Source organism: Carex rostrata, chromosome 2 (assembly GCF_964058835.1).
Source record: "Carex rostrata chromosome 2, lpCarRost1.2, whole genome shotgun sequence".
Taxonomy (NCBI): Eukaryota; Viridiplantae; Streptophyta; class Magnoliopsida; order Poales; family Cyperaceae; genus Carex; species Carex rostrata.
In genome coordinates, this window is record NC_135919.1 from 2,443,920 (window position 1) to 2,456,708 (window position 12,789).

Below are 12,789 nucleotides of genomic sequence, written 5' to 3' on the forward strand. Positions count from 1 at the left end.
GTAGTGTAGAGCATACATTAAATTGTGAATTTAGTTAAAAAAATTAACAATAGGCAGTTGATCAGTTATACCTGCAGCATTCCGATCAATTGTCTCACGATGAGTCTGGTGTCCGAGTCTCCGACCACACATTCTGTCCATTTCCATCGGTATGTGGTCGTGGCGTCTCCTTCCTTTTTTGATCAGTCTCGACTCAGGTTTAATTTTCGGGCCGTCATACACAGTCCAATCACATTGGTTGCCTTTTGGTTCCCAATGTCCACTCCATGTCTGTGCCACTATTGACATACGATACAATGGGTTGACGTATAAATTTTCATTATATCTCATTTCACGGACAACGGCCATGAAATGAGAACATGGTATGCCGGTCAATTGAGGCTTCTGACATTCACATTCAACCTTGTTGTTGTCCGTAACAACCCTATACCCGAAATCCCTACGAGTATACTCAAGTCTCGGCTGATTGCGCCTTGCTGGAATTTTTTCACCCTTAACTAGGACCTCAAAAAGACCTCGACCGGTACGATAAGGAATCACAGTCATGTTCCTTCCTTTTTTGATCCGCTTTTGCAATAACTTAGTTACCCTGTCAGACCACACCTGACCATGCTGACATGACATTTGAGTTTTGTTCCATCGTTCAAAAAACCACTTATTCAACTTATAGAACGTGTCCTCCACGACCGCTGCAACCGGTAATCACCGACTAATTTTGAACACGGCATTCAGTGACTCTGACCCATTTGTTGTCATTATCCCCCATTGGTGGCCTCCGTCCAAAGCTTTATACAACTTCTCTTGACATAGAAGCTCGTCTTCATCGTTAGGGTTCCTCTTACCCACCTTGTTAAGGTAGTCGATAGCCTTCGGACAATCAATTTCAAAGTCTTGTAACATCTCCTGCAACCTCCTAGGTTTGCATTTGTTCACTCCAGCTATGAACCTGTCGCTAACCTCTCTTTTACGGCCCACGTGCTTGTAGAGATTTTCGGCAACATGTTGGGAGCAATATCGATGCACACATTGATCGATAGACTCATCCCATCCGAGATTTGGATCCTGAAACACGGCTTTAATTCCCAAATGTCTATTCGATATGACACAAAAGAATCGATTATCTCCAATTACTTCCAACCTTAACCATCTCATAAAAAAACCCCAGTTGTCAGCGCTTTCTTTCTCCACAATTACAAAAGCCACTGGAAGCAATTGGTTTTCAGCATCGTAAATACATGCCATTAGCAGCCTACCTTGGTACCATCCCGACATGAAACATGCATCGATACTAATCACTGGTCTGAGGAACGGTATCGCTGCAATACACGCTCCAAATGCCCATGCCGCTCTGTGAAAGTACCTATCAGTTTCTTTCTCAATCGGGGTCGACATCACACAATACTTAGTTCCTAGATTGTTTCTCTTGATGGCTTCCAATAGTGGAATAAGCAAGTTGTACGAGTTCTCCCAACTCCCAAATAGATTTGCAATAGCAAGCTCACGGCCTCTCCATAATTTGTTGTACTTGGGGGTTACCTTATCATATTTCATCATGACGATATCTCGAATATGATTTATAGAAGAGCACACGTCCCTTCTAATGGTCTTATCAATCGCAAGGGCAACCATCTCTGCTGTAAGCTGACAATGATCAGTACGTGTTGCCGATACTGTGCATGTATGGGGAAGTGCTTGTTTGGTAATAATCCAAGATTCTGAAAGACCGTTCTGCTTTGCGGACACCTTAAATTTACAAAAAGCATCTTTGCACCCTACCTCGTAACGTCTTGGTTCGCTCCTAAGAACCATGCACTCACAATTATTTTCAAGATGAAACTCATTGATTGCTATCCTTAGAGCCGTTTTCGACTTATAAACTACACCTTTAGCCAATGGATTATCGAATGTTTTTTTTGAGCTGCCAAAAAAATCAACATCCGCAGGCCGAAAACCGGATATGTCATTGAAACTGTCAACCGGATGTGTCATATTTTCCTGACCAGTAATCGGGTACTGTGATTGACGAGATTGTATTTGACGGGACTGTAGTTATGACTAGTTGGGCTGTCCGATATCATCATCGGAACCCGACGACTCACCGGAGAGCATCTCATCTCCACTCGCCAAACTATCAAAATCAATTGCATCCACAGGTACATGCGAATAATCACGTACATGTTTGCGGACCGCACTGGAACTGGGTCGGGATCTCATTGGTATATCCACAGAGTGCCGACTGTTCACACAAAAGTATGCACAAAGTTTCAGTACAGCAAGCTGTACCTTTTAACCTTGATTACACTTTCGACTCAGATTGCAAGTGTACAATCCTAATCGCGTAGTATTATCAGGTATCGATCCACAGGGACGGTTGAAACTTAACTGGACTTTACTTAAATTAAATAAACTCTAGAAGTTGCAAATGTGATTTTGGTGTTTTAAAAAGATAAATAATAATATTCAAAACAATAAATATTTTTGGGGTTTTGTTTAATAAGAATAAAAAGGCGTTTCCAGGGTTCAGATTTCATTTCTGTTCAGCCCCGAGGCATACGGCCCGTACAGATTCCCGTATGGTCCGTATGGGACCCCGAGTTGATGCTGCAGCTACTGTTTTCTGTGTTGATACTAATGTTTAGGGTTTCTATCGACCAGATCTAGATACCTAACCTCAACTTTCGCATTTTGGCCTAGTACCCGATTACCGGACTCAAATACTTCCCTCTTAGATGCGTTAAACCTCAACTTTCGCATTTTGGCCTAATTTATCTAAGTTACTTGTCAGTTTACTAAAAGTATCCAAGGACTTTCGCCTCAAGGAAAGTTTCACCTTTCGGATACTCCTTGGTTTCACCCTACTTCATATACTTTATTCGGTTGGATTAAATGTCATAGACTTGGCTCCTAACGGGATGACTAATCAATTCAAGCAAGCACAAATAAAGCAATCAAAATACTACACAACAAGGTAAAAACAAAGCATTCAACACAAAATCCAAGTAGCATGCAAACAAAACCAAACTAGAAACTACATCTTAGCCCTAGAAACTAAAAGAAAAGAAAGCAAATAAAACAAGTAAAGATAATGATAAGGGAGCTCATGGCAAAACTCGAGGAAGGAAGAAGATATGTCGCAAAACTCTCGTTTTCCTCCTCTCTACTTGCTCTCCAAGCCAAGCCCTCGCTCCCAAACCCTAGGTTGATCCTCTCATGATGTAGAATGATCTCCCCCCTTTTTTGGTGTGGAATATCTCATTTTATGCCCCAGATCACGTCCCAAGAGGCTTCCTTTTCGGCCTCCTTAAATTATACTCATTTCAGATTCCAGCTGGATTTTCTGAATTAGCGTCCTACGGCCCGTAGGGGGTTCCGTACGGGCCGTATGCCTGTGCTTTGTCTTGGAGACTTTGTGCCTCTGTTGTGGAACCTTCTGTGTGGTTGGGCAGATCTTGTACGGCCCGTAGGGAATGTCATACGGGCCGTATGAAATGTAGTCAGATCCAGTTTTTCGCCATTTTTCCTGCAAAATACCAAACAAAGCATAGCAGTACCACATTTCATCGAAATACAAGTAAAAAGTCCACTTTTATAGGCTTTAAAACACATATTTTAGTGTAAATCAGGGCCGTAATAAAGATATAATATGGAGATATCACCGACCAGTACTAGGTCGGGATCTAACTGGTATTGGGTCTTGATCCACATGATTCTGACTGCTACTGGATCAGGATATAACTGGTTGATCCATAGAGTTGCTACCGATACTAGGTCGGGGTCTCATTCTTACATCCACAGAGTACCGACCGGTGCTAGGTTGGGATCTAACTGGTATTGAGTCGGGTTCCACAGGATTCCGACTGGTACTGGGTCGGGATTGAGGTTCAGGTATATGACTGGTATAGTTCGGTTCCAATTCTACATATAACTCAAGAACCGGTAACCTTTGTGAAAAAGACGACACAATTCCTAAAATAATTTCGAATGATTATTGGTTCATTACCGGTACTAATTGGTAGTCACGTTGGCCATCAGTGGACATGTTAAATCTGGCCTGGATTTCCAGATTTGCATTGCTAAAATTGTACCCAACTAATTTATAAATCTCATTCAGAAGATAATCAAAACTGTGGTTCACTGTTAGCGGTAATGAGTATTTAGCTCGGGTACTGTAATAGACCCCGTCATCATTATATTGGATTTCCCTTCCAATATAAATTTTCACACAAATAGTTGTCATTTTTAATTTCGATTGGTCTGACAATTTCAAAAATAACAACATATAAGTAATTAAAAATTGTGTTGCCATTAGTAAAAATATTCTAGACAATTTTTAATAATTATTCTACACTATTTTGGAATTTCATAAATTAATAGGGCAACATTCTAAACTATATTGGAATTTTTTAAATTATTATAAACCATTTTGGAAGGTTGTAAACAATTCTAAATTTTCTGGACAATATTATAAAAAATAAAAAAATATTTTGGAATGAAGTAATTAATTATAAATTAAATTAAATTAAAAATAACATAAAGAAAATAGAATTACCTCAATCGTAAACCGATCGATCTGACAGTTAGAGCTCCGTAAGGAATCCGAAAAGCAAAAAGTTCCTAAAACAATTCTAAATCATTTCAGAATTAATCAAAATTATTTCAGAATTAATAAAATTATTTTAGAATTAATAAAACTTTTAAAATTATTCTGCATCATTTTTTATTTTTTTCAATTAATATGACAATATTCAGAATTTAAATAATTTCAAATTAAATAGTTACATATTTAAATAATTACAAATTAAATACTTCTAAATTTAAATTATAAATAAATTAAATTTAAATTATAAACAAATTAAATTTAAATTATAAACAAATTAAATTTAAATTATAAATAAATGAAATTTAAATTATAAATAAATGAAATTAAAATTATAAATTAATTAAATTTAAAATATATATAAATTAAATTTAAATTATAAATTAATTAAATTATAAATAAATTAAATTTAAAAAATTTGAAATAATTTAAATCATTTAAATTAAATAATTTACTGCAAATAAATTTAAAATAATTAAATTTAACATAATTTAAATAAATTAAAATAAAATAATAATATAATTTAAATAATTACAAATTTAAATAATTATAAATTAAATAACTTACTGTGAGAGAGAAAACGCACCCCGTAAAAGCGACAACACTCTGCGGATTTTATAAACGAATTGAATGCAATTCCGGAAAAAAAATTTCCGGAAATTTCCTCTATTTCCGGTTTTAGAGGCCATTTCCGGAAAAAAAAATTTCCGGAAAGGGTAATTTTCAAAAAACTATGCTGACTTGGGTATTTTTTTAAATTTAATATTAAATTTGAATATTAATAAAAAATTCGGCAGTTCACCCTTTATTCGCTCGGAGAGAGGATGATTCTTATATTAATTGGGGGAGAGGGCTTGCCGCGAGCTTTCTCCAACCTCGGCGTCTCTTTTCTTTTTCTTTTTCTTTTTTCTTTTTTCTTTTTCTTTTTCTTTTTCTTTTTCTTTTTCTTTTTTCTTTTTTCTTTTTTCTTTTTCTTTTTCTTTTTCTTTTGGTCCTTCCATTCTTTTTCTTTTTCTTTTTCTTTACTAATTTGGATTAATAAAATTTATTTGTGAAAAATTATCTTGATTGAAACCTACTAAATTTTTTTCTCTTCTTTTTAGTTTAGCCATGATTTAGGTTCTTTTTTTAACACAAAAAAAAAGGTACTGGATATCTATTCATAGAAATGGGAGTAGAACTAGGGTGTTCTTAAGCTCACCAAAGTGTTTGGTGAGCTTAACTCCAAAATCCATCAAATCGATTTCAAATGACGAATCCGAACCGTTGGAACCCGCCTATCTTATGTGTGATGCGTCTACATGTGAAATTTTCAAACATTCGAATTAGTTTAGTATAAAGTCAATTGGTCAAAATTAGAAGGTTAATAAATTAATTTTAGTGAATTCATTTTTTGAACGTTTTTTGACCACTTGACTTTATACTAAATTAATTCAAATATTTAAAAATTTCACATGTAGACGCATCACACGTAAGGTAAGCGGATTTCAACGGTTCGGATTCGCCATTTGAAATTAATTTGATAGGTTTTAGAGTTGAGCTCACCAAACACTTTGGTGAGCTTAAGAGCACCCTAGTTCTACTCTAGAAATGGTGCAAAAGTTCAGTTGTCAGAAATGTGAAAAATTGCAACTAGATCCCTACTGTTTTTGTAATTATATCTTCTTAATTTCAAAATAGCTTTTTACAATTACTAAATTGCATGCTAAAATGGATTTAGACTAGGATTTTGAGTTGAATATCATAGAATACACACTGAATGTCTTTTTAATATGAATGTTGCATTTTTAGAACAATGGATTTATTGGCATGTTTAATTCTTGTTGGCAGATAAGTTCTTCAACCTGTCATGTACCAGTAAGGCGTTACAAACTTGCTTTCGTACTCTCAAATACCATAATTGTTACCAGTAACCTGTCATGTACCAGTAACAATGGGTTTACTAATACTTGTTAAAGGTGTGTTAGTGTTATACAGGTTAGAGAGCTACATAAGAGCACTGTCCTGGAAGCTGTTTTGAGAAATAATACTTCAGAGCAGAAATGTAGAAGGAAACATGCACAAAGTCTCGACACTAGGCATAGTATGAATTGAGATGTTTGGTCTTAGTCTAATTTGCATTGTGCTAGCTTGATGTATCAATTTTTTTTTTCCAGTAGTAGGGTTAGTAGACGTTCAACTCTGGTGGATGAGTTTATGAAGAGATGTTAGATATGTATCTGTACAGTTTAAAACTCGTTCGTTTCAATAAAATTTGTTTCTGAGCATATCTTTTAGCAGTGTATATAGTTTAATTATTTATTTCTGAGCATATTCCGCTTTTGACATATTTTATCTGTAACCAATCTCTGATTAATCTAATCATTAGCGTACCAGTCTTTACAACTAAATATGCTTGAACAACACATAGCAAAACAATGTTTTTTGCATTGAAAATTAAGTAATCCCTAATTTATCTATACCAATACATGACCAAAACAGCATTGTTACATTGTAATCCCTAATTTATGTATACCAAAACAACATTGTTTACTTCTATAAAGCCACTCCATTTCTCTAAACCTGCAGAGTGAACAATAAAATAATAAGTAATCTTTTGTAATATAATGGAGCAGAAACTTGTGTACTTATCATCATTAAATAACATACCTGTCAAATTAGGTAGTGTACCAGTAATATGAGAATCTACAAGACTAGATTCTTGACTATCATGCATTCTAATATTACGAAATTCAGTTGTAGATCCATAAAAATGTGTATTCTGAAAAACATCAATTTTCAAAATTCTAAAGAAATAGTAAAAATTTCCAAAAAAATGTAAAATTTGGTCTCCAAGCACAATTTAATATGGAGAGATGGCAGAAAGTAACGAACATCGTTGTACAGGTGGTGAGAATGGTTGGTCCATACAATTTTCAAAATTACGTATATGATTTCTACGAGTATCTCTGATTTTCTCTAAGAATGTAGATAAAAAGGTACCTATTTTGTTGACCTGAAGAAGAGAGAATTAGGTACGATGCTAAGCAGTTCGGAAGAGAGGAGGCGGTTCGCTCAATTAGTTGATGAAAACAATCGAATTTGCTTCTCGCGATTGGGAGAAGGGATGGAACAAGCGCGAGAGAGAAGTCAAAGGATGGGACGTTAACGGAAAGACTCCGTTAGTGAAATTGAGCGGTCCATGGTATGAATCTCAAATTCTCAATGCAGGATTGAACGGTGGATCTTCCCATCGAACCAACTCTGGTCCGATGGGCATCGGAACGCCCATTTCTCTGTTTTGGGCCTCTTATTAGTTCCTACATTCAATACTGGGCTTGGGATCCGTCGACCCATTTCCCTGAGGTAACATAATTTTTGAATTTTAATACTAACCGTCCGATTAGAAACTGGGTAAAGCCGATCGAGTGCTTTTCTCCTTTGAGATTCGTGCAAGTTCATAACAAGTTAACAACGGATGCCTGATTGAAACAGACGACTCAGATCTCATTTAGCTACTGCACTGGATCTGAGATATCTCATATTATGCGTGACCGACGTGTCCGGTGCCTATTCGGGGACGGCGCGGGGGCCAGTATAATTTGAGTTTTGAGATTCGTGTAGAACGTATTTGAACGGTTAAGATTTTCTAAAAAGTCACGTAACATATGAGATATCTCAGAGGAATCGAACTCCTCCATCTCGCGCGGAAAGCCACCTCTTAAAGGGCCGACGTCAGCTGCTTTTGCCGCGCAACCGCGACTAGGGTTTAGGTCCTCTCTCTCTCTCTCTCTCTCTCCTCTCTCTGTCAGGTTACCGAGTCAGATGGCTGGATCTACTGAATCAGATGGCGGAGCAAGGACTGTTTGCATTAGTCCGTAACTTTTCTCTGATTCACTTGTTTATTTATTTGTTTTGTAAATTTAGTAGGTGCTTAACCAGTATGTCTAAGCAATTATTTGTATCTGGCTTTACTGGTATGCACTATAAAAGTTGAAGGGGAAATCCACCTCCAAGTTATTAAAAATATTTTTCCAAGGGTTTAATTGTAAAAGAGGATGTTGTATTTGTAATATGTTCATATTCACGTTTTGATTTTCTCGCTTTACTTTTGCCAAAATTTTCCTCACAGTGCCTTGTACTTCAAGAAGGGGATCAATGCTATCTCTATGCCATCCCAAATCAGGTCACTTAACATTTTCAAGTTTATTACTGTCAGTCAATTTTAAAATCAGGTTATTCTGGTAAAAAAATGGAATACATAATTTGCAAGAGAAAACCCAGGGAGACCTGTACTTGGTGAAAAAAGATGCCAGATGTAAAACCAGTTGGAGTTACAATTGCTGTACCGAGGAATAACATGCAGGGTTAAAAGTAATTCTTGTTTTTTGGCTTCATCGGTTATTTATTTTTTTATTAGGCGAGGAAGCATGTTACATTTTGATGGGTGATGATCTTTGTGAAATGAACTGGTTCAAGCAGTCTTTTGGTTCTTGGTTTTTAGGAGATTATGTCTGTGAAGGTGTGATTTCTTTTTAGCATGTAATATACTTTTACAACTGTACGAAAATGTATAGAATTGTTTATAAGGTTATGATCAAAGTTGATATTTTAGCATATTCAATTAAAACATATCTAAGCAGTACCTTTCTCAAAAAAAAAAAAAAAAAAAAACATATCTAACCAGTACCAGACTAGTACATACTTTTGTTACCCAAACAGCCAAATTAAGTGAGGCTATGGTACTTTGCAAAGTGCGGATCGGTCCTTGCTATGGATCCATATTTCCATTTTTAAAGTTCAAATAGTCGGTCTGAACTTGTTAACATGATCTCCATATGAAAATGTACTAAGAGACCAAATTTTATATTTTTTAGAATTTCTGAACTATTTTCTTTAGGTAGGTAGAAAATCACTACTTTCGGATGATCCAGAATTGCTAGATCAAGTGGTTTTTTTATTTATCTAAAAAAATAGTAAACAAATTCTAAAAATATAAAATTTGGTCTCCAAGTACATTTTCATATGGAGATGATGTTGAGCTGTTCGGATCGACTGTTTGGACTTTGGAAACAAAGATATGAATCCATAGCACGGACTGGCCCACGCTTTGCAAAGTACCATAGCCTTACTCAAACAAGATAAAGATATTTCATGTTTGCTAGATATTTATTAAAGCTTTATCTAACACATGTTTTCCAAGTTCAAGGGAAATAACTTTTGCTCTAAGTTTTTCTCGTCCTCTTTAAGATATTATCATGTGATCTGTAAAACAAAGCTCCTTATTGCTGTTGCTGTTCTTGCTAATTACAGATGGTGGCTTGTACATATGTACTCCTGTCGACCCTATATTTGTTCTCTTGCCATTGTTTTCTTCAGTGCGCATGTCGGTATGTTTAATCTAAACTTTGCTAAGAGTATTTGTTTGTCTACTTTTGCTGGAGTATGTTTTTCTAGAAGGTTTTATTGACACCTAGAACTATTCATTTAAACAGAAATTTCCTGTGATTTAAGTAGTCGCTCACCGTATTTTTTTATAATTAGAGGGTTTTTATTGCACGGGTGTATTTTTCTTGGTCTTTTTGGTGTAGTTATCTGAACATTAATCGAGCCAGCAAGTTTCTCTTGTCGGCCTTAAACCTTAGAAACACCGGATCCTATAGTGGTTGCCTTCTTTTGTGCTAATTTTTATTAAAAGAAACCGGATTGCAAATGTACTCATTACTGATCTGTATTTAATTTTAATTGTTTTACCTTTTCTTATTCACTGTAGAATGGTAATGACCAAGGAAAGTTTAGACAGCTCGATGAAGTTTTATACGTAGATGGATATCCTGGATACCAAAACCTTGTGTCTATAGCAAAGGACCAGATGCAAATGATTTGTGAAGTTAAAGGTAAATTAGTAGTATAAACTTACAATTTTTAACAAATATTCCTTTTGAACTGATGATGGCACATTTAGATGACCCTGCTTAAAATTAAAATTAAAATTAGGTATCTTTTTTCTATAATACAGAAATTGGCAGAGAGAGGTTTTATAGGCTGGATGATTCAAAGGTCTTATCTTGGTTATACTGTAAGGTTGCATTCTCTTATTCTCTATTTGGTTGTTATACCTCTTTTTATATTTTTTTTGGAGTAAATACCAGTTTCGTTCTAGTTGAACATATTTAAGGGATTTATTTTCTGGGATTTGGTAATTCAATTCTCACAGGTAGTAAATGCATCTTTATTCTACACATTTAGCTTGTAATTACAATCTTCTAGCAATTACAATTTAATTTACTAAAAAAAAATTTATTTGATCTTTACAGGTAGAACAACTAAAGAAAACATTTCCTAAATTGAGTAAAAACTACGCTGCTCAAGAAGAAAGAGACTTGTGTATGTTTTAAAGTAACACCTAATTCTATGCATCTCGACTTTTTATGAAACACATTAATATTTATCTCTAACTCTAAGTAGAATTTTTTCAGTGAAGGACATTATCCTAATGATAGGAGAGTATGTGAAGGAGCCATGGTTAAAGCTTCTATGTAAGCAATTGAAGTAAGTTATCATAGTGACCAGTTAATTAAAATGGAAATAAAGTTAAATGTTATCATATTTTTTCTCAATTTGAACCTGATGTTTGTCATATGTTCGAATCTTCACAGTGCAAAATACCATTAGAATAGTGCTGGAAAAAGTAAAATTTCTGCAAATTTTGACAGAATTGCCCCCTTATTGGTAAGCACTATCCCTGTCCATTCTTTTGGGGGCAATTTGGTCATTGTTTGCTAATCTTGACTCTGAGTTGATTGTTGGGCATTAGTATTGTAGGTTAGGAATGTTTGGTGTTATTTCAAACTCGTAGAATGATTTGTAGTGCGTAGTTCCCATTTTTTTGTAGCATGAAAGTAAGTGGTTGAATATGCTTGAAATTTGACTTGAGTAAATACTTTGTTGAAGATTACCAAACAAAACACAAATTGGAGATGCTATCTTGGATACACCGAGCAAAACTAAAAAAGTGAAATATTTACAACAACTATATTGCCTTTACTAAAACTTGACCATCTATTTTTATTTCTCCTCTCCAACAGCTTATTGCCTTTGTATCTCAAATTCCTGTAGGAAAGATGATCCATAAATGAATATTATTCTTCAAAGTCCATCTCAAATTCTAATATACTTTCTCAACAGCATTGATATAAAAGAAGTTTATGAGAATCCCGGCCAATCAACTGTGACTTCATTCTCTGGAGAAACTTCTTTGGTGCCCCCCAAAATTATGGAGGTATGTTGTTGTGTGTTGTCTTTGTCTCCTAACTCCTGACTTCAGGTGCAGAACTAGAAAATTTAGATTGGGGGGACTGAAACGTAAAATGCATAAAATGTGGTTCCACAACCACTAGGTACAATTCTAACCATTAGGCTAGAAGAACACCTTTAGCATTTCATGAAGGGGTAAACTATACAAAAACTAAAAAAAAAAAAAAAATGAAAATTCAATTAATTTTCAATATACATGATTAAAACTTTTAAAATTGCATGTTCCGTGATTCTTATTTTGTAGGCTAATGGAGGGAATAAAAGTGCAAAATCTACCAAGGGGAGACCACCCAAGAAACTCAAAACACAAGTAGAGTCGCGAAATATAAAGGATATGTTTGGTAGAGTCACTAGAAGAAGTAAAACCAAGTGAAATTCTTCCAAGATGAAATTATGTTTTCATTTCTTTTATCTTTTGGATCGATTGATTATTCTGATTTCTATTTTTTTTTTTTTTGTTGTTGTTGGATTGTACCATTTGGGCAACATGCCCATTTTTTTATATCACACATCTATTTATGCTATTTCATCTGTACCATTTATGCACTTGGAGGGAAATGACAAATATTGCTTGTCATCTGTCGCTCGTCCACATATTAATGTGCAATGTAGAATTTATGCGCACGAATTTTGATGGTAAATCTTGTACAAATTAATTTGTACGTGGTTCATCTTTTTGCCACGTTAATATTTTCTAGGGAAATCGTTAAAAATGGTGTATGCTTTTCAATATTGCGGGAAATATTACGTTACATGAATACGGATATGATATGAGTGTCGTATTTGATGTGATATGGATACGGAGAAATGACAATTTCCAAAAAATTTAGGGTCTGAGTATCTTATTTAGACTATGCGTATCCCGACGTATCTGCCATGATACGCGTGTCACGACG

At 35.0% G+C, this 12,789-nt stretch overlaps 1 protein-coding gene across 5 annotated transcripts; it reads left to right on the plus strand.

Annotated features, from left to right (window-relative positions):
* Window positions 1-8,202: 8,202 nt before the first annotated feature.
* On the plus strand, window positions 8,203-12,417 carry LOC144568630 (ribonuclease H2 subunit B). Of its 5 annotated transcripts, none has more exons than XM_078319012.1 (11): window positions 8,203-8,349; window positions 8,402-8,454; window positions 8,709-8,762; window positions 8,997-9,098; window positions 9,890-9,966; window positions 10,350-10,473; window positions 10,596-10,660; window positions 10,894-10,963; window positions 11,056-11,128; window positions 11,765-11,858; window positions 12,138-12,417. In XM_078319012.1, exons 2-11 carry the CDS (start codon window positions 8,424-8,426, stop codon window positions 12,264-12,266), a joined length of 819 nt encoding a protein of 272 aa, XP_078175138.1. In that variant the 5' UTR covers window positions 8,203-8,349; window positions 8,402-8,423; the 3' UTR covers window positions 12,267-12,417. The 5 variants fall into 5 exon arrangements, with proteins under 5 accessions (XP_078175138.1, XP_078175134.1, XP_078175145.1 ...); XM_078319008.1 differs by having other exon boundaries at window positions 8,204-8,349; window positions 8,402-8,450; XM_078319019.1 differs by lacking the exon at window positions 8,402-8,454 and having other exon boundaries at window positions 8,225-8,349.
* The last annotated feature ends 372 nt before the right edge of the window (window positions 12,418-12,789 follow it).

Bases quoted from the DNA above. Each gene is read 5' to 3' on its own strand.
- LOC144568630 (XM_078319008.1), top strand. From the start codon at position 8,402: ATGGCTGGATCTACTGAATCAGATGGCGGAGCAAGGACTGTTTGCATT. The intron at 8,763-8,996 runs GTCACTTAACAT...TTTTTTTATTAG, and splicing joins TCTATGCCATCCCAAATCAG to GCGAGGAAGCATGTTACATT. The intron at 11,129-11,764 runs GTAAGTTATCAT...CTTTCTCAACAG, and splicing joins CTTCTATGTAAGCAATTGAA to CATTGATATAAAAGAAGTTT.